Below are 27,502 nucleotides of genomic sequence, written 5' to 3' on the forward strand. Positions count from 1 at the left end.
GCATACAACCTTAATATTTCTGTTAGTACTAAACACCACAGTTCAGTACTATTATTGTATTTATTTCAATTCTTTTTTTTTTTTTCCTTTTAGAACAGTGGAGAAGCAGCCCACTGCACTTTGAATGTGTACTTTGTGCAAAACTGTATAGATTCTTGTGGGAAGATTTTTGATTGGAGTTAGAGAATAAAGTCTAATACTCACTAATTAAGCTGTCTAGCAGTCTGAGTGTTGTATGTTAGCTTGTGTTAGATAACAGAAGGTCTTCATGTGTGACTGGTTAATGGACAGGGCTGTACTATATCACTGTGGTTTGTTTACAAGTACTTAAATCCTCTTCTCAAACCTAAATACAATTGTTTTGTAATTTGAATTCTTTTTAATCCTGATGAATTTCCTGTATTGAAGGAAATGACTCGAATACGAGAAAGCTTTAAGTTGACCTAATAAATATTAAAAATCTCTAAATAGTTTTTATTGCCATATGTCATCCCTCAATCTTAGGATATTTGCATATTTTCAAACAATATGTCTGTTCTTTAAGGCATGCTGGGTATGCTACATTAACATTATCCCTCTGTATCTGTATAGGATGTTCAGGTACAGAATTGGAAACTTTGTTCCACAGTAAGATTTTTTTCTGTGCCTGCTGGCTGAAGGAATTTATGCAGTTCTCTTCCAGAGGTGAAATAGGTTGTAAAGTCAGACTGCAATTTCATGTATTTTGTGTTAGAAGGGACTTCCATAGCTCCTGGTAATTACTACTAGAGCAACAATTTAATGTTCCTTACGGTAACTTTACACTGGATTTTGGCAATGTCATTCTGACTTTTTTCCAGTTTGTGGTTAGTAGCACATCTGGCTGAGCCAATTACTGCCTACTTGGTTAAGATAATACTTTTCTTATTGCCTCTCTTTAGGTTGTTTAGCTGTTTCATGCTGTGCTTTTAGGCTTTGGTCTTTCCTCTTATATCTCTTGCACTGCCAGTTGTATTTACTCTGTGTATCAGACTGAGAAAGAGTAAGAGGTTCCTGCTTTTTTTTTTTTTTTTTTTTTTCCCTCCTTTGAGCTGTATTGCCATTGCAGCAGCCAGAGAAGCATGTGATAGCTTTTTGAAAGTAATTCTGTACATCTGCTCACACAGCTTTGTGAGCATTGCTATGGTATTTACCAATTTCTCTCTTGCTGAAGAAAATGTGTTTTACATTTAACTGTGAGGTTTATAGGAGAAATAAAAAATCAAGCTGTCTCTCTCCCCCTATTATCTCAGCAGCATTTCATGTAATTCCTGTAAATGGTAGGTATTTTCACCACACTGTTGTTGTGCTGTCATGAAGCACTACGTTTCAGACAATCACTTTTGTCACCTCACGTAGTGAAACACAATCAAAGGAAACATCTGTTTGGCAGAGTAATTAATGATGCAGCTTGAAGTACTTGGATTCTGTTTTCAGCTAGAATTGGTTGCACTCAGTCAAGATACTTTGTAAACTTGATTTCAAATTGTGTTGCTTTTTCAGTTGTTTGTGCAAATATAGCAGAACTGCTCTTGCAGCACTTGGTAATCTACTCAGTCAGTCTCTAACATGATGAAATCCCTGCTAACTTTAATTTCTTTGCTGCCTTTTTTTGTGTATGCATTTTTAATACATACACAAAAGCCTTTTTGTCTTGCATCAAAATGATGAGTCTCCAAAGCAGATGCATTAGCAGTGATTACCAGAAGGTCTTATTAGTCTGTAATGGTTATTTTGACTGATACGCCAAACTATTGGCAAGCTGTAGATGTATTGGGAAAACCCAGTAAGAATTTTCCACCAGAAACGTAGCCTAACTGGAAAAGATTTCTAAACTGTGCAGCTCCATATACATACACATTTATTCCTTAAGGAATTAATCCAAATCTTTGATTCATTCCTGTTTCAGTGGTATTTAAAAATGTCCTAGATGCTTTGCCCTATTTTGGTAAAGCAGTGGATGATAGTCCAGCTTTGTTCCCATGAAATAATATGACAAGAGCTAAATCACTTAACCATTTATAACTGCTTTTCAGTGTGGTGGAATCAAAGTCCCATATAAATTTAGTAATTTAGTAGGGTGTAGGTATGCTTGACATCAGAGGGAGGAGAAACCCTTACATGACGTCTCTGCTTGCACAGTAAACTGAGAACTTGAAAAATATGAATAGGAAGTTAACCGGATGATGAAACCAACAGGAACCAGCTGATACCACATTTACCCTTTAAGAGGTTCCTCAAATGTTGTTGCTCATTTTTGATGATGGAAGTACAATCCTTTTGCACTGAACAATTATACCTCTCTCTGTCCTTGAAAACAATGTCATACTGTTTGAAAAGTGACTGGTCACTGATTTATTTTCATTTTGTTATCTATCACTTCCTCTCATGGGATAGCTTGCTTTACTTTTGCTTCATTGCAACTCCTCTTTGCTATGGGTTTGACAGTGTTCATGAACATAATGTTTTGCTTCCTAGGGCTAATAAGCTGTCCTGATGTTGTTCAGCTCTGGTTCATTTGAGTCCACTGTGTCCCAAATCTGTGTGCAGTCAATGACCAATTTCATGCATTGTCATAATCACATCTGCAGTTCAAATGATTTTTCATTTGCCTCTTGGAACTTGATTTAGTGCATTCTGTTTACAAGTTGAAGTCCATAGAGTTGAGATTACTATAGAAACAAATTTTGATTGCTTTGTTTTCAGGCTGCAGACATATTTATTAGACTGAGTCCTGAAGTCTGTGCTCCAGAATAGGGCTCTGAATTTGTAACCAAACATTAATGTACTGATCACTACTTCTAGGAACACCACTTCAAGCAAACAAAGTCCTGAGATTATTTTCAGTGTTGACGTAGCTCTCTTTTGGAAAATGCAGCTTCCTGTAACTTGTGTATGGCTTCTGTTGGTCTGTAGGCAGGAATCTCTGCCTTTCAGATTAGGCAAGCAGTAGCTACCTAGACTGGAGTTGGAAATGGGCAAATCTCCTGAAATCCTGCTCGGAGAAAGGAGAGCCAAGAGGTTTTGCCCAAGTGTTGCATTCTTAAGGTTGCTGCTGAAAAGTGGAAGGTGAAAAGCTTCCTCTGATTGCTGCACCTTTGTGAGCTAAATCTTTCTGTTGGTAAGAGCCACTGCTTAACTCTTCGCTAGATACACTCTTCTGCTTTCTCTAGCTTTCTTCTTTCATAACTAGCTGTTATGCTAGAAGGTGTTGGGATCGTGCCTTTAACAGTTGATGCTGAGCACAGCCTCCGCTCAGTGCTCTACGTGCTTTTTAGGTCATACTCAAGCTGTTGTGCGGCATCTGCTTATTTGCTCATTACATCAACAGTCTTTTCTGCTGAATTACCTGACACCTTTCTTTTTGATCTCTTACAAAGGAACTAATTGGAAGTGACTTGCAGTTTTCACAGGAGGGAAGACTTGTTTTTAAAATTAGCAGTAAGCAGACTTCACAAACAGCTAGATGAAATGAGCAACTGTTAGTAAAGGGAAACTACAATAGAACTGAAGTTTGATGATGCAGAGAAGGTAACTAGAGTTCATGGTGTTGCCAGCATAATAATGATTAGTGTTCTTGTTAAGGTTTTTGGTTGGCTGTTCCAAGCTTGCACGTGGCACTGAAACAAAAGCTGCAACGTGATTGTTCTCTCTGCATAGTTTATTCTATTTCACCATTTTGAATTTGTTTTAGGGTTTCAGGGGTACTTTCTGGCTTCATCGTGGTGTAGCATCCTTTGGGCCTAGGGGAAAGAGGTCCAGTAGCTTTGCTTTGTTTTGAGTTGTGTGGAGAATTCTTGGAAGTGGATAACTTCTGCAGCACTGTGTTCCCTTACAGAGGTGGTGAGAGCCCTGGGTTGGGTACTGTGCTATTACTTAGTCTTGACATAAGATACAGCAGTGCTGACATGTAAGAAAAGCGGATAACTTTTTTTAAAGCTTTTTAATTCTTTCAGAGAGTAAAGATAATACCTTTATTTTAATATTGTGAAATTTTCTGGCTAGAGCAAAACCTGGTAAACCAGTGTGGATTAGGTGACTTCAGTGGTATTAGCACACTGTTCCTTTTCACATAATTCTCTTTGTTAGTTCAGATGTTTGGTTGAGCTTTTGATTGTACTCCCTTTAACAATGCCTTAGTTTAAACTCTCTTTCCTTGTGATTCATTCAGTTATTGCTTTGATTTTATTTTGTGTATGTGAAACTGATAACTCTATTAAGCCAAAATAACTACAGACAGAGTTTAAAACAAGATTTTTCAACCAGTTTTCTTATTTTGTCCGAGGCTAGGTTGTTTATATCTGCTTTTTTTAAGAGATTGGAAGAACAGTGTTTGTGTGGAACAGAACAAAAGGGGAAGTAAGTATATTTCGGTTGCTCAGAACAACTGGTTTGAAAGTGATAGCTCTTGCTTTATTTTCCTATAATGCATGGAGGTATTGGTTTATTACAGTTCATAGGAAAACTTACGCTTGAGGATATACTGCAAATGAAGTAGCTTGAAACAGAGTAGGGCATCTGCAAGCTGGAGAATGGCATGTAACTACGGTAAATTGGCTTACTGTAGCTGGTTTGCGCCGATGCTGTGGTTACGAGGACAATGGTTTTGTTTAAGGTGTGCTTTTTTGCAGACGGTAGCAATAAAATCAAGCTATAGAAGTTATTTAACTTTATTCCAGTTTGGTACTGTACTATTAGGGTTGCTTTTGTGCAGCTTTAACAGTTTAAATCTGACTTATTGTGGCTTGTATAAATTCAAGGGACTATATCAATATTAAATCTTACTTCTGTATGATGATTTATTTAGCTGAAATGAGTCATCTGGTTGTGTTTGAAGAGTTATCTTCTGCCTGGTAAAGGGCAAGTACAAAGCTGGTTGTGTACAAAGGTGGTTTATAATTGTTGCTCTCTAATCAGAAATGGAGCGAATGTAACTGCCAGGAGTCAAAGATCAGAATAAAAATCTTCTACAGCACATGCTTAAGGTACCCAACCACTGCTCAAGACTATAGAAAGCTTTCTCCAGAACTGGTTTGGATCACATATGGCCAGCCTGAGAAATGGCATTGTGACCTCAATTGTTGCTTCCCCCAGCTGTGTTTACAGAATTTCAGAGCTCTAGAAGGGTGAGCTGTAGTTTGATACACCCAGTACTTGTGTGTAGGATTTTGGGCAGCGTAGTGTCAGCATTCTATGGTGCTGTATCCTTAACACAAGAAACAACTGCATCTGAGGCAGCTTTCTGTCATTTCTGTGCAGCCTACCGTACGCTTTCTTGCTTCAGTTTAATTATTTTTTTCATTATCTGTGAGTGCCAAACATTATCATATTTCAACAGTGAGCCATTCAAGAAGCATATAAGTACAAGATCAGGTAATCTTATTTAAGTCTGTCATGGACAATACCACTGACATTTCAAGGCTGCTGTTCTCTGGTCTATAATAAAACATTAGCTGCAAGTAAGGCATTTGCTTCTTGTGCTGATGGACTGGGTGCCAGAGGAGGAAGAAAAGGCACAAAACTGGAAAACAGTTCATGAAATTCACATTCATTGCATTTTCAGCTCTTAAGGTTCTGTAACCTGTAAAGGAAACAAAAAAAACCAAACACACTGGAAACAAGCTGAGTGTTGGTATGGTTTTGGTGCTGCAGTTGTGAAGATAACTGGGGTATTGACCAAACTGAGTCAAACTAGAATTTCTGAAGCTTGTTTGTCTAACACTGTTAATAGGCTCCTAGACAGGAAAGCCAGGCATGCGGTGATAGGGAAAGCTAGATGAGTAGTCAGCTTCTTGGGGATTAGCTTCTGACATGGACTTTCTGAACTAGAGGATGTGTTCCTACATTTAGTGGCTGCTGATGGTTTCTTCTTCCCTGGATGCATCCGGGCTTTTTCTGTGCATTTGTGTAAACTTAATGTACTCTGACTTGGGAATCAATACATGCTTCCTTGGCACTATCTTTGGTAACTCCTTCTGTTTTGAGCCTTAGCACTTGTTAGTTATCATATTAGAAGCTGCTAAATGGCTGTCTATTGTCATTTTAGGAGTTTGTTTGAGCCTGCGTCAGTGACACTTGGAGCACCTTTAGCTATCTTGTTCACAATGCCTGCTTTTACTACAAAGGCAGCAATTACAAGAGAATATTTGATGCTGAATCTATGAGCGTTGCATGCATTGAGCATGTGACTGTTTCAGGCTCAGTACAATGGGTTTTTTTTGTTTCTTCCTCTTTGTGCAAGTTTGAAAAATGTCAAGAAGCCAGACCTGGCCTTTGTGGTTTTTAGAATGTTCCAAAGTGATTTTCAAAGCCCAGAGCAGCTTGACAGACTTTGAGTAATTTGCTATCCACTACTGCAACTCAAGAATCTGTTTTAAGAGATAGTTTGACAGTATTTGAAATTTCATAATTAATGAATAGATCACTGCATCACTAGAATATGCATTAGTCATGCATTAACACCAGTGGAAAATAAGTTTGCTTCATTGTTGATTTAGTTAGGGATACACTTTCTTGAGTGCTGTGTCCTCTTCTGAGGCCTACCAAGGTTTTGTCCTCATCTTTGAAATGAGCTGAGAGAGAAAAGGGCTTAGTAACGTGTGCTCCAAGTATAGACTGTATTCCTTAAGTGAACTTGACATAATATACAGAGCTGATCCAAAATTTCTCCCCACCCAAAAATGTTGAGTCCTAGTGGGCTGTTCCCTACTTCTGAAAATGAACTATGTATTAAAAAAAAAAAAAAAAAAAAAAAAAGATTAACATGTACCAGGGACTTGGTTTCTTATGGGACTGGTGCATTGTAAAAGAATGCTCAGAATTTTGTTTTGTTACTTTTCTGAGTTGAGTTCACAAATTTGGCTGGTAGTTGATAAAAAATCATGGTGTTTTGCAATGTATTTCCTGTAGTTCTGTTTAACTGAATACTGAAAAAAAACCCTGTTTCTTAGCAAGTGTACAAACTTCCAAGCAGATGCTTTTCAGATTAGGTAAAGGCACAATATATGCTTTTCCTCCTCTTCCAGCAGTTCCCAAAGGATGGGACGTGATCAGTTTTTGGATCCTGGTTTTGTTTTTTTCCACTATCCAGTGCCTCACACTGTGATTCCAGAAGGTCACTTCTGAACGCAAGTGTTCATTCTTCATCCAAGTCCAGCCTCCTTGTACTTCATCCAGAGTTCATTCACACACGCACACACATCCTGTGGATAAATTCTGCAAAGGCTGGGCAGCTTTGAAAAATAGGATAGCCACCTATTGTGAGATTTTCTTCTTTATTTGTTAAGAACAGCCTGCGTGTCTGTTGTCTGATTTCATTCAAGGCCATCATTTGTATTATTGCATGACGGAAAACTCTTGAGTGACAGATACAGAAAATTGAAGCCATTTGAGTTGATGAATACATTTGTAGATTTACCAGAGAATATATTTTCATTGATCTTGGCTTGCCCTCCACCAGCTTGGTGCATAGCAGCTTCTCCCTGCCTCTGTTACTGAAGCAGTAAGTTCCTGATGTATTTGTGCTATAATGGGTGTCTTCATAGACAGTTTATAGAGACCTTTCCAAACAAGACTTGGTTTTTCTCAGGTAAGCTTACTTTATATCTTATTCTAGATGCACTATTTATCCTGAAACAAAGAAAAATTGCCGTCTCCTATCAAAGAATTTTCTTACGGTATGAGAACAGAACAAGATCTATTTGCTGCTCTTACTCAGCTTATTGCTTGGGAACATATCAAGCTATGTCAAAATGGGTTGCAGACTTTGAGTGGAATATGAGTTAGATTCTTTTCTTGTGGATATTAGTGCTCAAGTGGAACAGGGTTCTAATGTTAGAGATTAGTAAGGTCTATATGGTTTTATGTATGCTTATTTTAAATAAGTGTTCTACTAGCCCAGCTTGTTTGTTACTTATTGTTTAGTATGAATCCTATTTCTTGCTGCTAATCCAGGTGAAAGTCTTGTGGAAGGTACTCCAAAATGCTTTTAACTCGCAGGTCTAATATAAGCAGTTAAGTCTGCCATGTGTTAGCTGGGCTGCTGTACTTATGCTTGTTTTCATCATGTGACAAGTGTGAAGTAATGTGGTAAGACTTGCAATGAATAAGTCTTCTAAAGTTGCTTTGCTTTGTGTGTGGCACAAACTAAGAAAAATATGTGTCTAGTGCTAAGAAAAAACTTGCGTTGTTAGATTTGTTAGTCCTTCTTTTAGAGCAATCTCAGTATGTGTTTGCCAAATCTGTCCATTGTTGAAGACCAGCATGGTCTCTCTAGCCAGTACAAAACTTGGCAATCCCCAGCAAAACAGGTGGTTGTCTGCCTGTTTAAATAGACCTCGCATACTTGCTGTATGAAATTGGTGCTTCTTTCTTCTGGGAACATCAGTCTAATAAGTAATCATAATATTTGTCTTCAAGGAAAAGAAGTGGACAATTAGGTTTTATCTGTGACACTTGTAAGTGTGTTGCTGTAGACGCGTGTGTGCTTAAGTTTGAAACATTTATTCAGAAGGGTGTGTGACTTCTTTTTATGCATCAAGATAAAATAAATACAGTCTACGTTTTCTGTGACCCAGTCAGCAAAAATGCTTCCTTTTTCTTTTAGTTCAGCTTTCTATAGCCTATGCTTGTGCCTGACATACCAACAAAAAGACTTACCTTCAAATACAATGTCGTTAAGTCTTGAAGTGTCATTCTTAGCCCAATGGATAGTGCCAGGCAAAGATGCTCTTATTATTTTCACTGGTCAAATTTTGTGTTCTCTGGAAGTCTTTAGTCTGAAAAGAACATTTGGTAGATCAACTTAAATAGGTAAAAAACAAAATTATATACTGCATGTGTAATAAACCATAAACTTGTTGTCAGCTATGAACTGGAGTATCCAGGACTCCTGGATGCAGAAGTCAATATTAGTGCAAGCATTTATGCTATAGATGAGGCTCAGAAAAGAATGGTTACTATTGTCAGCCCTGCTGAAACATAAGGCATTGCAGAAGCCTTTGTCTGCCTTCAGGAATAAAAGTAGGGCTGGCAGGTGTGACTGTAGGAAATGATGAGGCTGTTGGTTCAGTAATTGCAGTCGGTCTAGCCTTTGTGTTTGTTAGCACACAGTGGTGTTATCATGAAAGCTATGCTTTTGCATCAGGGTTTGGCACAGAAACCTGATTCAATTCAGAGGCTACTAATCCATATCTTCTTAACACCTTTAGAGGTCATCAGAGCTGGTCAGAAAGAGCTGATATTTAGCTAGGTGAGTTTCCTTTGTGATTTCCTCTCATGTCTTTCTGGAGCAGCTAGCTGCACTAGCTGTTTTCCCAAAGAGTTTAGATTTCATTCCCTGACCAGGCTGTAGATTTACTAGGTTAAATTCTTTCCCAGTAATGCTGTGAGTTCTTATTTTTTGCTTGTGCTAGCTGTGTCAGTTTTCTGACTACAATGAACTGTTTTTCAGTCATCACTTAAAAGAGAAAGCAAAACCCAAACCTGACTAGTTTCAAAACCAGAAACAAACCTTTCTTATGTTTTCTTCCAGAAGAATTTCTTCTCTAAACGAGAGAAGGAAGGAACTGTGTTCTTAGTGGGTTTTGTGGTATGCATTGGGTCTTTCTAATGCGGGTTCATAGAGATCATAGCTGCACCTCATGGTCATTTAAAATGGATCTCATTTTCATTGTGCCTCTTTATTGAAATTTAGATCGTTAAGAACTCGTGACTTCAACTAATGATTAAGCTGCTCATCTGTTCCCCTCCTTGCCTTCTCCCCTTCCTTTGGCATAATCTGTGCTGTTGTTTTGTATGTTTTGTATGAATACATCTTGTGATGCAAGAAGTTTCTAGATAGCCTGTCCAGTCTTACTACTTTTGCAGTGCATGTTGGATAGTTATTCTCTTACAAACCTCAAAAGTACTGAAGTACTTCTCTTTTAAAGTGAAACCTTTCATAAGCAACTTTTTCCTCCTTTTTCTGGAGGCCTTACAGCCCTACAGCTCTCACCATTATCATGCCTGGTTCTTTTCTTAATTAAATTCTTGAAATTATTTATGTTATGAGACAATTCTTCCCCTCTTTCCTTGTTTGTAACTTCTCATATATGCCCATGCTCGAATATCAGAACTTAATTAATTTTAAACTGGAAGAGTCTGATAAGGTATCTCATGTCTGAATGTTTCTTCAAGTAACTGTTAATTTTCTCCTGAGATGAGTATTTGTCATTGCTTGAAATACACGATCTCAATTTGGTAAGTTAATGTAGAATAATGTACATATGCCTAGAGCACCCTCCATAGCATGCTTTTAGCTTTTAGTAGTTTTTTATCTTAATGGTATGCTGCCCTTAGCTTCAGAATAAACTGTTCCAAAGAACAGTTGTTGTAAGATGTTTTTTAAATACATTAAGGGAAAAAAGGGATGAGTTTCAGAAGCCACTCTGCATCTTTTGTATTCGTCTGAGTACCACTGGTCTTGCTCTGACTGAGGAATTAGGCAAGGAATTCTACCTTGGCCTTCATGCTGAGGCTGCAGGCTCGTTGTCTTGTCTTTCAGCTGTGGTGATAGAGGTGGATTGAAAGGTTTTCATCATTCTTTTGGTGTCCTTCTCCAAGTTAAGAAAACAGTTGTCTAGAAGAAGCTTGAACAGTAATTTCTATTCAGCGAGTTTGTATAGTTTTCTCTCTTTCTGTAAGCTGAAAAATAAATAGAAATTAAGAAGGTAATATTTTGTTTTCAGAATGCCCCTTCTACAAATCTTTGACTTGTTACACTTCCCACACAGTACGTATTTGGAATTTATTAAGCTGCTGTAGATGACGACTCATGCTTAATCCTTCCAGCAGCTCGCAAAAGCGAAGTGGAATAAAAGTTCAAAGTATGTCAGCATGTGAAATGTTAATGAGTAAAAGCATGATAAGATTCTTTAAATATTCGCAGAAACTTAATCTAATCATGTATTTAATGCAGTGATTGCAGAGTTCTTACAAACTGTTTGCATATTCTTTCAGGCTGAAGGTTTTGGAACGGATGTTGGAAGATGTTAGCTGTGGATACTGGGCTTGTGGAGGAATGGTTATCGGAGTTCAAGGTAATAATAATACACCATCAGATAGTTAACCAGTGGTATCTGAATTGCTGCTGGAGTGGTATGCAGGAGTGTGTGACTGCTGTAGAAAATGAAGATGATTAGCAACCTTGGATTTTAAGGTAATCTAATGTATACAACTATTGACTTGAAAGATATCTTGTTTTCATTGTCTTCTTTGGGATTGCCTGCTTCCTGATCCAGGAAATAATCTTCAGTGGTCTATGGCAAAAAATGTACTGCAGGCTATAATGTTGTACCCCAAATCTCAGGCTTTCAATTTTTTTCTCTCATTTACCTCGGTATGGACTACACGAGTGAGTTATTCATGCTCATTCTTTCTGGTCTAGCTTCTTTAAGTTTTATTTTTAGAAATTCAGTGCTTTGTGATAGTTGCTGTGATGGCTGCTGATCACTTTACCTGTTGAACTTGCTGAACTTCCGTCATGTGCTGTAGTTCTGATTGCTTATTTTTTTCCATTCAGAGCACTTATTTACAGTTAGATGTCCAGGTCTGTTCCTTGCAGATGGTATTCCTCAGCCATTGTGCTGTCAGTATGTGAGGTCGATTCTGACTCTGAGAGGGGCAAATGCTATGGAAGGAAACATCTGAAAGCAGGAAGTGGATATCATGCATTATCTCTTTCTGTCTTTACCACAGGAAAAAATGTTTGGGTTTAACAAGTAAAGCCACAACTTTTTTTTTTTTTTTCCTTCAGTGTTGTTTATTTCCAGAGTGTTTGCTCTACCAGCAGTAAAGACAACTTTGAAGTAAAGAATTGTCAGTTTTCTATGTCCTCAGGCAAACACAACAGCAGATAGAAACACTGGCTTCGTTAAAAACTAGCTTATCTGTATCTTCTGTTACAAAGCTAAGATTTTCTGTTGCTTCAGAACAAGTTTGTCAAGCTTGCCCAGTGCTTTATCAGTGTGTAATGTTTATGTAACTTGAAAGAACGTTGCAAGTGGAAGTAGCATCCTTCTTACAATATTCTGATTCAGTGTTTTCTGTTTAGAAACTTGATAGGAATTTTGTGGCACAGCTAATGGTCCCTACCTTCAGAGAGGGATGAATCATACAGCTCCCTTTTATTAAGTTGTACTCTCTGGTTTGCTAACAACCAAAAAGTGGAACATGTCTTTGTAACATTGCTTTGTAACAAAGTTCAATACTTTTGCAAGCTTAATCACTAGAAAGAAAAGCTTAGGATTATAACCCTAGTTTACTAAACCATACCTTGTAATCATGGTCAAACTGTGTTCTTGAAACACCCTGACTGGAAGATTCACATGCTGTGTTTGTATCAGTAAGATGCTGAAATTGAAGGTGTTAAGAATGTTGTGACTAGAAGAAAAAGCAGCGTACCTCCATTTTGGACCCAAGTGGATTCTAGATCAGCCTTATTTCTTTGTGTTAGACTTTGTCTTGAATAACTTCTTGGATGGCTCTTGCTATTGTTGAAATGTCCTGCAAGTCCTCAGCATAGTGTTCAGTAGTCCTGCTACTGAATAAATGGAAACTTTTTATAACAGAAATTGAAAGTTGGATGCGCACGCACAACCTAAACCCCAGAAACTACTAGCTGGCATTTGTGAAATTCTGCTGGATATATTTTCAAGCTTTGCTACTGGCTTTTTGTTCTGTTTTTTGTTTCTCCTCCTGATATCAACAGTGTGGTGCGATCTTGCTGGTCTGAGTATAGGCTGGGACTTATTTGAGTACAGATTTTTGTCCTGGTCTAGCTAGATACACTCTGTTTTCCTGTCTTTATAATGGAATATGATTTCCTTTGAAGGACTGCAGAAAAGTAGTACTGTAGGAGCTATGAATAATAAGTTTAGATGTACAACTTCCAAAGGATTGCCAAAAAGATTAGCTTTTTAACCTCTTAAGTACTCTAAGGAAACCCATTTATATTAAAGGTTAGCTGTTCATGTCAACCTGAGTTTATGTTCTTTCAGGTAATGATGTATCCTGTAATAACATTTACAGTCTGTGTACTGTCAGTCTTGACAGTAAAGCACAGGTCTGCAAACAGCGAGCTTTCACAGTATTTAAATTTCACAGTGGGCATGTGTTGTCACTGACACCAGCAAAGAGTGGGAAGTGCATTGCAATTTTTTTCTGGTTTCAGAACATTATGTATTTTCAGTGGCACTGCACTTCTGAAACTCCCCCCCCCTTTTTTTTTTTTAAACGATTTCCCATTGAATGTCATTAATCTCTTAAAGAAGCTGTCTGCTAACTGATAGTGCTATGTGTCTTCTGCCAACCTTGCTGCTGTGAAAAATGATGATTACTATAGCAAGGATTTCCTTATGAAACAAGTTTTAGTTCACTGTAAACTCTGATAAATAGTAACTTCTAATGGAAAACAGTTGTTGAAATAGCTGCTACATTTTAATGATCAAACCTTATTTTTTCTAACTAAAATAGATATCTATATGTTTTTCAGACACTGCCAGAAGCATCCATATCCAGCTATGCTACAAACCTGAAAGACAAGAGTGCTCTGATTTCATCTCTTTACAGAGTAATTCAGGAGCCACAAAGTGAAGTGAGTGAATTGTGTCTCTCATAATGACTGATATAACACCAGCAAAATAGAGTAAAACCTTGCATGCTGTGAAATAGTTAATTCTGTTCTAACTACGTGAACTACATGAAGAGTCTTCATCACAATGTTTCCCTTTTAATGTTATGGAATGTGTTCTTAGCAAGAATATAGTACTATGAACACTATCTGTAGATTTGTTTCTTACTTGCTGATTGTAACTGATCTTGTAGATCGTAATCAGGATCCATGCATGGAAATGAGAAATATGTTAAGGAATTGAAAAGATGTTTGACTGAATTATTTTTGTGATTCATCATAACTTGAATATGAATCTGTAGCTACCAGAAGCTTGTTTGTTTATATGACAAGAGATAATGTTAGATAGTTTTGCATTCCTTTCATATTATTGCTTTGGATTTGATTTAGGGCTTTATGCCTTTCTTTCATCACTTCAGCACTGATCTGTCAATTCCTTAGAAATTTTGAGGTGGAATGGGGCAGGTTTGCACTGTGCCCATGTAAAGAATGGTTCATGCACCATGACTGTGCTTCTCTTGAAATGTCTAAGTGAGAACAGAACATCCTGAATTGGTGTTAGCTGTATCTGGTCACACTCTCTCCCATCCAACAAACCTTTGTGTATTACTGTTTTTGAAACTACATGGAGTTCTTATGCCTCTTCTGGAAAAGGTGCAACATAAGGAGCCTCTCCAAAATTGAGATAATGCCAATGGTGGGCACAGGGTAAAATGCTTCCAGTGTTCGTACATTTTTTGGAGAGAATGCTGGTACAGAAATACAGGTTGTACAGCAGAGAAGAAATGTCATTTCACTTTTCTGTGCTGCTCAGGAAAGCGTTCTGAGTCATTCCAAATACTGAGTCAAGCTTGCCTGGTCTTCAGAATGCATATCAATGTGTAAATTACTGCGATGAGTCTCCCTGTTGATAGCCAAACTGATACTTTCATGTTCTGTAATTTATTACTACTGATGGCTATCACTAGTTTTGTCACGGACTTTTGCAAGATGGTTGCTAAGCCTTGAAAATCCTGCTCAAAAAGATAATTTTGGGAGGGGATAATTAAGATTCCCCTGTTAACTGAATCTTGAAATTGAAATGCCAGTGCTGACAGTGCTCCTAAAATTTTTATTTGTGCCATTCTTACTGCCTGAAACTTTGTGGAATGGGGTACCTGGAGCTTTCCACATAGAGGAAATACTTCTAAACTAGCAATTTAAAAAAGCAAGCAAATTCTTTCTGTTTTTGAGATTTATCACCTGCATTGTACATTTGCCTTTCATATACCTTGTTTGCATTTCTGAAAATGTAGCATTTGTTGAGAGAAATGAACTACTAGTGTTTGCTGTACTGAGAAATAGCAGTTTCATAATAGCTTTGTTGGCAAAGGCTTTATTGGTTGTTTCGAGGTTACTGTCCCTCTGGTGTGGAAAATATAATTCAGTAGAAGAGTCTTCAGTAGATGTGAATATTTAAAGGCCTTTTAACTGAGCAGTCACTCAAGAAATTCAGTGGCAAGCTTTTTTTCTGAAAGATTTTGTTTCTTCACAAATTTGAGATTGTTTATTGTGTACCTAGAGCTGTACTGCTGTCCTTTCAGATAGCAGCCATTCAGGTATTTGCATTAGGAAACATAAGTACTCGAAATTGTGAATTGAAATGTCCGACGTGTCTGGATACAACTTCAAAGGAGGAGGGATGAAATTACTTCAGTGTTCTTCTGTTCCGGCATTAGAAGTTTTCATACTTTTTAGAACTGGTTTAGTGTGAAAACATTATCTTGGAACAGCAACAACTCGTGTGTTTTGATATTAGGTTTTAGCATGTGGTGGCATTTCAAGAAAGAATATCTGTTTTTGTACTGATTACGCATTGAAACGTGCTGATACAAAGCTGTCTCAACTGAGATAACGATGTGAACGTGGATACCTGTCAGAGCTATTTCTGTGCCTTCCAAAGTTCAAGCACATCATTCTGAACTGATACTTCATTAAAGGAAGCATGCAAATTTTGTGAAATATGTAAGCTGAAGATGGAAAGCACTTGTGCTGGTAAAGTCTTCTAGAAGGATCTTTGCTAATCAGCTTCAGGAAGAGACTAGTTGAGCTTGGTATGCTTTTTTGCCTTAGGTTTTCACAATTTTCTGAGCTAAATGAATGGAAAACATGATCTGCATGTTACTGACAATAAAGTACATATCTGTACTTTATATCTGTACATGTCTGTACATGTATCACAATCTAAGAATTTTCAGGAAGATGCTGGATAGTGCCTTCCTTTCTCAAGTGCAGTGGCAATTCTCGTGATTACAGTGTCTTAGATACGCATTTTAGAGACTAGCCTGTTTGATTTTCATTCTGTCACTTTCAGGTTGAAACTTCTGGGGATTTTTGTGTAGGAACACATTTCAATCTATTACTATCCTTAACATTCCTGGTATTTAAATTAATTTAGAGTCTGTTTCTGTGAGTCATATAAATGAACCATTGAGAGATGTTAAGCCTCCGAGGTAAGAAACAAAGCAGTAAAACTAATCCTTCAGATGTGTTGCATTTAAATCCAGTCTTTTGAGATTTGCAGTTGGAGAATGTCACATTTTGTGTAATGATTTTTAATATGCTAGCTGAAGTTGAGGAGTTGAATTCTAAAAAGCTGGAATCTCAGATTTCAGTTTGTAAAATTTGCAAGTACAAGTGCAACTACTACCTAGATTCTTTTAAAGGAGTAGTTTCTGCTATTTGTAACTGCTTAAAAACACTTGATTTACAATGTTTAGTTAGACTTTTTTTTTTTAAACCCAATTCCATTTTTTAAGGGGCATTTTGAGGAGCATAAAGAACAAATCCTATAACAGTTGCAAATTCTTATGAGCAGTTTGCTATGTTTGCTGTCAAAAACTTTTTGATTTTTGTATTGACTGAGGCCTCAGCATCCAGTTCTGCTCACTTTGAAAGCATCTACTGTTGTGGACAATCTTTACCTCCATGTAGTGACACATAGTTAACACTGTATATCGATCTTTAGTGGAGGCTTTTTTTTTTTTTTTTGTCTTAACACCCTATGAATACATTGAAGCGTCTGGAAGAATGGAAGGATTTAGTTGATCTACTGTACAGTAAGTTGTTGTAGTACTGTGAATACAAGTGTCCTGTAGCTCTTCTCAGTTGCAGAGTAAAATCTTTAGACTTTTGTGTGTTCGTTGTTGGAGCTCTAGAATAACAAGGCCTTTTGGACTGGTTTTTTTTCCATGTAGATGATGTATTGAGGTTGTGGTATGAGATGCAGCGATAGTAAGCATCCTCTACTTAAGCCGGTGAGGTTAGAGCAAATGAGCTAAAAAAGGAGATGAAGCTGTTGCAACAGTATTTCTGTTGTGATGGAAGACTCCACTTGTATCATCTAAAGTGTAGAAGCCTGAAATTGCACAAAGTGACTGGGTAATTAGCAGGCTGATCACTCCCAGGTAGCTACAGTGGAACATCTATCAGCTTTTCCCCTACTGACTGGTTATGTTTCTACACAAAGTTGCAGTTTCTTGTAATTTTTTTACTCATTAACAATTGTAACCTCATTGTAATTTCAGCTTCTGGAGCCAGTCTGCCATCAGCTCTTTGAGTTCTATCGCAGTGGTGAGGAGCAATTACTACGATTCACACTGCAGTTTCTGCCCGAACTGATGTGGTGCTACCTTGCTGTCTCAGCCAGCAGAGATTTGCAGAGCAGTGGATGTATAGAAGCCCTTCTTCTAGGAGTGTATAACTTGGTTTGTATTTACACCTAATTATTCAGGTCTAAAAATATTTGTGTCCTCTTAAGGGGATACTGTAAAGTGTTTATGGAGAACGGGTAAGCTCTCTTATTTCAGAACTGAAAACAAGTGATTGAGTGTCGTACTTTTCTCTCTAAATTTATGTTCAAGTTGGAAATCTGTAATGTGAACGTGAAAAGGGTTCCTCTTCCGTTCTTGCTTTCATTAATTCTTGGTATGGCAATTAAATTTGCATTTTGCTTGAGAGCCTTTGTAGGTGCTACATTTGAAGTTGTTGCCTATGCTTTCTGTGGTATTCTGACCATCTTGACTAGAGATCATGCATAAAGGCACTTTCAACAAATTCTTAGTACTTGATTGTTGAACAGATTGCTCACTCTTGAGAAAATAAAAGTCTTTCATTTTGTAATAACCTTGACTTTTTTGTATGTTTTGCATGAAAATATACTGTTTGCTGTTAAATTAATCCTTTGAAAAACAGAATTCTGAGGGAACCTTGAAAAGAATCATATTTTAGCTGTTACAGGCAAAATGCAATTAGTCTATGCTAGGAAAGGCTTTGCTGAAACTCCTTTCTAATCTCTGCCTCTGGATAAGTGAAATTTGCTGCTGAAATTTAAAATTAAAGGCTTGTGGTTTTGGTAAGGACTGCTTCAGAAGTTGTTTTGATCCAGAGTACTTCAGTGCTCTTCTGTGATATGTGGTCCCTTTTTTGTTGTTTGTTTGCCTAACTCATTAGCTTTCTGCTAACTTACAGATGTGAGAGGCCTGCCAGTGTTCCACTCCAGTGATACACTACAGGAAGTTATCTTCTGTCTGGTTTCTGTAGAACAGACAGTATAACCCTTGGTGTCTTGTTGTCTTCTGCCTTTTTCAGGAGATAGTTGACAAAGAAGGACACAGCAAAGTGCTGAGTTTCACTATTCCATCTTTGTCCAAACCTTCAGTATATCATGAAGTAAGTGACACTTACACCATAAAGTTGCACTGATTGTGAAAGGCAGTGTGATTTTGGGGCCTGTGAGTGAAGAATGAAAGTGAAAATTAGTCTTTGCATTTTGCATGACCTTGTAACACGTTTCTCAGTCTACTCTTTGCTGCTAACTGGTCTTTGGGGCCTTTTGAAGACTCAGTAGTCGTAACTCAGTGATATGCATGTACCAACTTTTTTTTTTTCCTGTTCTGAAACCTTATATTTTATCTGCTGTGAAGTGATTTCTTAAGTCTAAGGTATCTAGGCATTCAGATAAAATTGATGTAGAAATATGATGATGCTGATCTCTCGTCTATTTTTACTTGCATTGTAGCAAGACTTCAGGTTGGATGTGTTTTAATTTTTTTCTTTTTACCCCGTAGCCTTCCAGTATTGGCTCCATGGCTCTTACTGAAGGAGCTTTATCCCAGCATGGTCTGTCCAGGGTTGTGTACAGTGGACCTCATCCTCAGAGGGAGATGTTGACAGCACAGAACAGGTGAAATTGTATAATAGGATTTATCTTGATAATCGTTTAAGAATCTTCTAGGAATTTTTAATGATTATAGACAGAAGGTGCATGAGTGTGTGCTGGTTTTTCTTACATTTGTTTTTCTACGTATGTTAAATTTAGATGCAGGATGCATAGGAAAAGGAAAGGCTTGCAGTCCCAAGTCATTGATCAATAATCTTATTGAATTAAACCATGTTTGTTCAAGTAACCCTTGAAATTTCTCTGTGAAACAGTTTTACTTGTTAAAAAAAAACCAAACAAACGTAAAATTGGTAATATACTCTGTTGTTTTCTGTAAACTCCAGGTTTGAAGTGTTGACTTTCCTTCTGCTCTGCTACAATGCTGCCTTAAGCTACATGCCTGCAATTTCTCTTCAGTCATTGTGTCAGATTTGCTCAAGGTAACTTCTGTGGGTTGATTATACTTGAAATGTTATCAAGTTGAAATGCAATTTGTTTGAACTTAGCAAACAATAACAAAAAAAGTCCTTTCATTCCCAAAAGTTGCTTGTAAACTTGATTTTTTTTTTTTAAGTGCTTATAGCTGCATTACTTAAAGTATCTCTAAATTAACTGTGGACTGAGATCTCAGAATTGGAGAAGCAATGACCTGGTTTATAAGCAGTGCTGTAAACTGGAGTAAGAAGTCAAATCCAAGGAATTATGTTTTTATTGAAGTAGTTTTAGGTTTTTTATCCAAGTAATTCAGAAATGTTTTCTAAAATCTTGGTTAACTTTGCACTGCATGCTTACTAAACATTTGGATGCTGTACAAGTTGAAACTCAATTGAAAATATAGTAGTTACTAAAGCTAGAAATATGCTCGTTCCTACAGATGTTTTGCATATTCCCTAAATCTGGTATAACAACAACTAAAAAGACAAAGGCATTTATCTTTTTTTATCTCTTTTTTTTTTTTTAAAGAGAAAGAGCTGCTAGTGAACTTGTCTCTCTGGAATTTTGGAAGTTGACACTGAATCAAAGAAATTAGAGCATTCTTGTTAACCCAGGCAGCCGAGGAGACCCAGAGCAGCTGTTTACCTCTAGTAGCTCTGAGGTTCTAGATTCCTCATACAAGTAAACAAACAGAAACATCCAGAAAAACAAATGAGTAATGGGTACTTGTTTTTTCTTGTTTTGTTCTGTTTTGAATTAGTCTTAGCAGAAGATGCACTGCAGAATAGAGAAGAAAAAAAGCATAGTAAGTTAGTGGCAAAGTTGTTACTCATTAAAAAAAAAAAAAAAGAGTCCAAAAGCTCTGTAACAGCTGTAATTTGAACATTAAGAAGCAATACAACCTTAATCTGTTTTTTGCTGGGGGCCATAAATGAGTTTTAAAGAAGTGTTTTAGGAGCTCTCTGATAGTAATGAAGCTGAAGAATTGAAGCTTTCTGAAATAGAAACTTTCTGTGCTATGAAGAAGGAAATTCTTTGATTAATGTCATAGAAGGTCATTCCTTAAGTCTGCCTAAGTCTGGAAGTAATAGTTAATAAATTGAATATTTAACTACACAATATCTTTGATTTCCAGAATCTTTGGACTACAAAATCTGATGTGGAATTTGGATCAGAATTAAATTCAAGTGCTGACTTCTACTGGAGTTTAGAATGATTTTTTAAAATATGATTCTTAGTCTCTTTGCTTGAAATTTGTGTGCTAGTTTCATACTTTTTTTTTCTGCTTCATTTCCTCAAATACCATTAATATTTTTGTCTACCCTGCAGTAAATACTTTTAATTGAGAATGACTTTAATGGCAGTTTTGAATGTTCAACTGTGGTATAAATGTAACGTTACCATCTAGGGTATCTTTATTTTGAAGGATTGAACACTGCCAGTAGAGGGCATACCCTTCTTCCATATTGAGAAATAATCTGCTTTAGCACTCAGTTGTTGAGTGTTATTCAGTATTGAACACTGTCCTTGGGTCTACTGTTGTTAAAACACACACCAAACATCTATTTTAGTGGTGTTCTATACAAAGGTGGTTCTTCATTATTTACTAGTGACAAATGCATTATTTCTTTAGAATTTGTGTCTGTGGATATCCTCGCCAACAAGTGAGAAAGTATAAGGGAGTAAACAGCAGGATTCCAGTTTCATCTGAATTCATGGTGCAAATGCTAACAGGGATTTATTATGCCTTGTAAGTGAGAGTTTTTTTCTTTAATATTCACACAAAATAAAGAAGCACTAGCTTAACTTATATGTTCATTTAGGCATGCTACTTTTGAACTGTTTTATTTTCTAATGGACAGATGCTGGGTGTAGCAATGAAGACTTCAGGATTAGAACACAGTTCACCAACTTGTTAGATGACATTACCTGTGTGATACTGGGGAATGAAGGCTAGAATAACACTTAACAGTCATAACTGATGGTGTGAAAAAATAACCGAAAAACCTTTTCCAACTTTTGCCTGATGTCCACATTTTTGACATCAATCTAGTTAAGGAAAAAAGCCTTAGCATTCTTTCTCTAAAATGTTGAGTGTCATCCACTCTTTGATAGTCGTGTTGATGCGTAAAGCTCTTTCATTAACTGAAATAATCAGAAGCTAGTAACATGGGGGTATTCAAAAGGTGGTTTAATATTAAGACCATCCTATTGGAATTTCAGAATATTTTATTACTAGCTGATCAATAACTAGCAATGTTACTTTTAAACTGCTCAGAGTGTTCAATGAAAATAAAACTAGTGCCTCCATATGCACTAATTCAGAACAAAATTTTTAAGTAGCAGGCTTACTGATAATAAGCACAAGTAGTTTAACTCTCAGTTGAGCTCCCAAGGGAAACTAATTTCTTGAAAGTCATGACCAGGAAGGTTCATCCATTGATAAAGGTGCTTACTATTAAGTATATGTTTAACTTTGCAGTTATAATGGAGAATGGGATCTGGCTCGTAAAGCTATGGATGACATTTTGTATAGAGCACAGCTGGAACTGTATCCTGAACCTCTGCTGGTAGGTGATGTAGTCCAACATTTTTTGAGTTTTTAGTTCAGTAAATACTTTCAGTGAACATCACGTGAGGAACCTATATCTCGGGAGGTCTATGTGTCTTGCTTGTTTGAGTAGCTAGATCTGTAAGGATATATACACACATTTTCAGTGTGCTTAGTTATTTTATCATCTTCCCAAATGAATAAGTGGTTTACAGTAGAACACTTCTAAGACTTGAAAGTGTAATGATAGTGCAGAAGCACTCTGGAGTTAATGTTAAGTCATATAGTCATTAAACTGAAGACTCTGCTTTAAATAGTGACAGATCTTAATACAAATTAATTCTAAAAGCTAATTGCACCACACATTCTTTATAACTTGTGCAAAATGCTAGTGTGCTTACTTGACCTTAAATTGGAGTTGTATGCAATAACCTTTATGGACTACTAAGGATCCTTAGTAGTGACATAATTATTTTCTAAAATTTCAACCTTCATGTTAAAAACTTCATAGAATCATAGAATTGCTCAGGTTGGAAAAGACCTTAAAGTCCAACTGCAATGTAACCATTCTACCCTAACTCTAACAACCTTCTGCTAGATCATGTCCCTGAGCACCACATCCAAATGGTTTTTAAACACATCCAGGAATTGTGACTCAACCACTTCCTTGGGGAGCCTATTCCAGTGCTTAATAACCCTTTCTGTGAAGAAGTTGTTTCCTGATATCCAGCCTAAACCTCCCCTGACACAACTTGTGGCCATTTCCTCTTGTCCTGTCACCAGTGGGGAGACCAGCACCTTTCAGATATTGGAAGAAAAGAATGAGGTCTCCCCTCAGCCTCCTCTGCCTCAGACTAAACAGCCCCAGTTCCTTCAGTTGCTCCTTGTAGGGCATATTCTCTAAGCCCTTCACAAGCCTTGTTGCCCTTCTTTGGACCTGCTCCACCACCTCAGTGTCCTTTTTTGTTTTGTAATGCCCAAAACTGAACACAGTACTCGAGGTGAGGCCTCACCAGTGCTGAGTACAGGGCCATGATTACTTCCCTAGTCCTGCTTACCACACCATTCCTGATACAAACCTTAACTGCATTTTTCCTTGCTCCAGGTTGCTAATGCAATAAAAGCTTCACTGCCTCAGGGTGCCATGAAGTCTAATAAAGAAGGTACAAAATGCATTCAGGTTGAAATTACACCTACTTCATCCAGGATATCAAGAAATGCTGTGACTAGCATGTCTATCCGAGGGCACAGATGGAAAAGACACGGTAAGAGGCACAATTTGCAATGGTTTCTTAGCTTCTTACACCTGTTTAGAATAGGGTTTTGTCTGTGTGCATTGTCATTGTTAATGAGAATGCCTTTAGTGAACTGACACTGTACATTTATTCTTAAAATTATATGATTTCTCTTAAACTTACATTATTAATGTGGGTCTGGAACAGTGCAAAGATGCTATATACTAGATGAAACATGTCATAGTTGGACATTGGTGCTGTTCTGCTGCTGCTGATAAGCAAGTGGCTGGTAGTTTGATAACTGGTAAATGAGAAACTTAGTAGATCAGAAAGTGTATTCTCTATTTCCTCAATCCTATTTTTTTTCTTTTAATGAAACACCTTTTTGTTAAAGGCTGCTGTACAACGTTTTTAATTCTTTCAAGAGATTTATGTTCCTGTTCTTTTCTGATAAGTAGTGTATGATACCTGAAGCAAAGCAGATATTTAATAAATATGCTACAGTGCTTCATTTGTTTTAAGTTATCTAAATAAAAACAATATTTAAGGCTAGAGGGGGTAAATTATTACTTTTGAGGTGAAATAGTATAAGAGCTTCAACAAAGTGAAGCACATGTCAATGCTGAGGAGTAGAAAAAAATGGTGCTGAATATACTGCAAAAGGACAATCAATGTATTCCACTTTCTCTACCAGATTCAGGTGGGGGAAGAGCTGCTGAACAAGAGATCAAAACTTCCAGTGGCTTGCTGTGCTGTGTTTGTAATTCTGATGAAAGGGAGGAGTCAGTGTAGATAAGTGTTCTTTTAATAGGCTAAATAAAGACTTTAAAACAGTATCATGATGATTTTTATATGATGTGTGCTATATGAACTTTTTTGTAGTATATATAAAGTTCAGTTCAAAAAATTATTGCAAAGATCTGTGTTACTAAAAAACCACAAGAACAACAATGTTCCACGTGGGGATATTTCAGGTAGCTGTTGAAGATTATAAATATTCTGATAAAAGAGGGCTTAAAAATAACAATAAAGATTTCTGAACAGTGATGAGACATGCTGGTGTTAGTTCCAGTAGTAAGCTTTTGAATGTGAGGAAGGAAGTTTAAAATAGTTAAAGTTCTTTTCATTTAAATAAAATGCTTGATTTATTAAACTGGTAGGCAAAGACGAGGAGCTGAACATTAGTGTCTTTGATATGAGTGTGGTTCAGTAGTATGAGTGTAGATCATTTCTGAGATTTCAAGACTGCTAAGGAACATTTTAGCTTTTATTGTTTATTTTCCTTTCTTCCTGCTTAAAATTTTTGAGGAGGGAATATTGACCTGGTGTCAGGATACTGTATAATAATGGCTTCTAAATGCAGACGTCCTCTAAAGCTTGGCAGTTTTGCTGTTATTTTCAAAATAAATGGGAATACAGATCAGGGATACTGAGTGTTTACTCATTCAGAAGAATTAGAAGTGTTAAAACAAAGTTTTCTTTGCTCTTGCATTTACAGAAGAAAATGAAATATAAAATTATCCTAATGGAAATTCAACTTTTTCAGCAAATACAAGAATGTGAAAGTTTTTACAAATATTTCTTCTTGGAGGTCCAATACTGAGAGAAAGTCAAGAACCAGTGGTGGGACAAATGTTCACTGTAACCGATAGCAGTAAGGTGGAAGGGAAGTAAGAATACAAGTAGGATTTGTAGAAATGGGGGGAAGAGAGCAGGAAAAGACAAACAGTGGTAATCTAGTTAGTATGACAGAAGTGAGAAGTAGTGAGTATTTAGGACAAGGACTGAAGATCAAGGAACACTGAGGACTTCCACTACCAAACTCTTGTCATCTTTCTATTTGGGTTATTGAAAAAACTTTGTATTGGTCTAGTGGTACAGGATTTAAAGAAGGATTTGTAAAGAAGGACTGTATTTCTGACTGATCAGCAAAATCTTTTTGGTTTATACGGCAAGTGTTTCAAATATGTAGCACTTGAGCTAAGCTACTCAAAAACTTCATTAGAAAATTCTAAAACAAAACAAAAAACCCTGTTGTTTATGATTGGAACAGAAGCCTTTAAAATCAGAATGAAATGTCTCCAGATTTCACAATTCCTCATAAAATTCAGTGTCCCACAATCCCCTATGAAAGATGTGGAATAGATCTTCAGGGTAGGTGTACAGAAAGAATAATGAAGCTTACAGATGCTTGTTTGAATTAAAATGAATACTGGAGCTGGTAGAAATAGGCCGAAAAACCTTGTACCTCCTTGACCCACTGCTCTCTGCCACAGAGAGAAGGAAAGAATCAATTCAGAGATTTTACTTTTGTGTTTGATACAAAATGAGTTACACAAATAGATTCGGAAGCTAGAGGAGGCAGCTGAGAGGTACTTTCTTATGCATTATGTGGACCACGAGAACTCATAAAGCAAAATATCCCTTAGGCTGCAAGGGCAACAATTTTAGATCTGTCTATTTGTACAGAATAAAAAACGAAAGAATCTCAGCTGATCACATTTCTGATTGAGAAGCACATGGGTTGTTTTTATTGTTATTTTATTAAAAATAACAGTTTATTTATGAAGTTCTGGGACACTGTGTCTTGCTAGCTTCTGTTAGAACTGTAGATTGAAGTCTCTTTTGGGAAAAGATCAACTTAATTTGTAAATTTGTTGTGATACTTAACAAGATTGTAATTCTTGTTACTGAGAAGGACTTTTGTTTTTAATTCAAGTTGGTATCCTTGATTTGGGCTTCTGACAGAGGTACTAAGTGCAAAAGTCATTTGCAAAATGGACCCATTACTCACTCATTAATAGGATTTAGAGCTAATTGATATTAGCCACCACTTACCGACAGATTACTTGGAGCTACTGCATTGGGTTGGCTTGACTTGAGTCCTACAGCTTAAAGGGAATTTGATCTAATGTTAGTTTTTCATGCCTCTGTGTTAGTGTTTAAAAAAACAATGGTTTGAGTGGCATCCATGTTTCCATTCACAAATAGAGGCAAAGCAGAGAAATCACGCAGTTTATGTACCTTATAAACACTGAAATGTTATTTACAGAAGCTAGGGCAAAAAAAAAAAAAGGCATCTGCTAGCAATGCTTTTCTTAGTAATCTAAATCTGAGATCTCTCCAACTTCTTCACAAAGAGCTGTTGGGAAAAACTCAAATGTGTTTCCTACAAATGCTACAGCATATCTCTGTTACCTTTCAAATCAGTGTAACTATTCAGTTTTGTCTATAAGGCCAGTTTTGCACTTTGTTTCTCTTTTGCTACATTGCCTTGTGCATGGGATATTGAGATCTTCTTCAAAGGGCAGACCTGTAGTGTTGTCCAGTTTGAAGCAGTATTATCTTCAAAAGCCAAATGCTATGAACCTGAAGGTTTGTTTTAGGTGTTCTTAAATATACATACATACAGATATATATCTGTATGTATATATATATACATATATAAAATTAAGGTAGAAGTATGGAGTGCTGCTGTAGGAGACATGGATCGTGTTGCTGCCACAGGACAGTAGGTACTATAATGTTAACAGTCTATTTTTATTAATTTCCTCCTGTAGTTCAGTGTTAAACTCAGGAAGGTACATTCCCCTTTATCAGAAAATAGTTAAGAGAACTTAACTAGAAGACTAAACGTGATTATGCTAAGACCTATTTTTATTTTAACTGTAGTAGTTACACAGCTGTGGGAATGCAGCAGCGATGGTAAAGTGTTGATACACAATAGGACATTACATTTAGAAATGCACATCACTAAACCGCAATAATTAATTATTGCTATTATCACCAAATGTGTGATGTAGAAAGTTCTTCTTCTTTTCCTCCAGTCTCTGCTATGCTGTGGACTTGGTGCGTTCTGAATCTCCTTTCTCTGGAGCAGCTGTTTGTTAATGCTTTTCTGCTCTTAGTGGAGAAGGGACTGACTGCAGGCTCTGTTCTCTGCCCTCTCCTCAGCCTGGTTTCCGAGCTGTAAATGAAGTTTCTAGAATAGACTTGTGCATGTGGAGTTCATTGGATCCTGGGAAGTAGCTCTGCTGAAATAAGGTGCCTCTGGTGGCACTGACAGGGGGTAGGAACTGTAGGAGAGGCACAGCTACCCCACCCCTGTGTAATGAGACCATTGAAACCAATGAGTGAGTCATGGTCTCCTCACTAATTTTCTGCTCATGTGTTCCTAGAAAAAGTGCTGTATATAATGGTATTCTAATATAGCTGCAGTTCACGGTGCTCAGTTGCAACTGTTTCTGTGTTACTGATAAAAGAACTCTGTGGAAGGGATGACCTCTTAGAAGGAAGAATAATTGCAACTTTTAATTTGTTTCTTGACAAATATTAGGAAATCAGTGGCTAATGACAGCAGCTATTAATTCCATTTCCATTGGCTAGTGCAACTT

General features: G+C 37.0%; 1 protein-coding gene and 1 long non-coding RNA gene across 5 annotated transcripts in view; one reads left to right on the top strand and one right to left on the bottom strand.

Moving 5' to 3' along the window:
• Positions 1–27,502, top strand: part of HYCC1 (hyccin PI4KA lipid kinase complex subunit 1) — a 36,903-nt gene that overhangs the window by 4,687 nt on the left and 4,714 nt on the right. For all 3 annotated transcript variants that reach the window (XM_090142678.1, XM_031590092.2, XM_031590095.2), the window contains exons 3-11: positions 11,017–11,096; positions 13,550–13,651; positions 17,254–17,433; positions 18,317–18,397; positions 18,796–18,911; positions 19,232–19,327; positions 20,956–21,072; positions 21,805–21,892; positions 22,979–23,138. In XM_090142678.1, coding sequence (XP_089998804.1) covers positions 11,046–11,096; positions 13,550–13,651; positions 17,254–17,433; positions 18,317–18,397; positions 18,796–18,911; positions 19,232–19,327; positions 20,956–21,072; positions 21,805–21,892; positions 22,979–23,138 — 991 coding nt within the window. In that variant the 5' untranslated portion in view covers positions 11,017–11,045. The remainder of the gene's footprint in view (positions 1–11,016; positions 11,097–13,549; positions 13,652–17,253; positions 17,434–18,316; positions 18,398–18,795; positions 18,912–19,231; positions 19,328–20,955; positions 21,073–21,804; positions 21,893–22,978; positions 23,139–27,502) is intronic.
• LOC149917487 (uncharacterized) lies at positions 70–11,891 on the bottom strand. Of its 2 annotated transcripts, XR_016467754.1 has the most exons (4): positions 11,515–11,891; positions 10,516–10,701; positions 8,677–8,795; positions 70–7,647 (listed from the first exon to the last, which is right to left on the bottom strand). It is a non-coding gene; the product is annotated as an uncharacterized LOC149917487 (long non-coding RNA). The 2 variants fall into 2 exon arrangements; XR_016467753.1 differs by having other exon boundaries at positions 70–8,795.

Source organism: Phasianus colchicus, chromosome 6, assembly GCF_987193195.1.
Source record: "Phasianus colchicus chromosome 6, bPhaCol1.hap1.1, whole genome shotgun sequence".
Taxonomy (NCBI): domain Eukaryota; kingdom Metazoa; phylum Chordata; class Aves; order Galliformes; family Phasianidae; genus Phasianus; species Phasianus colchicus.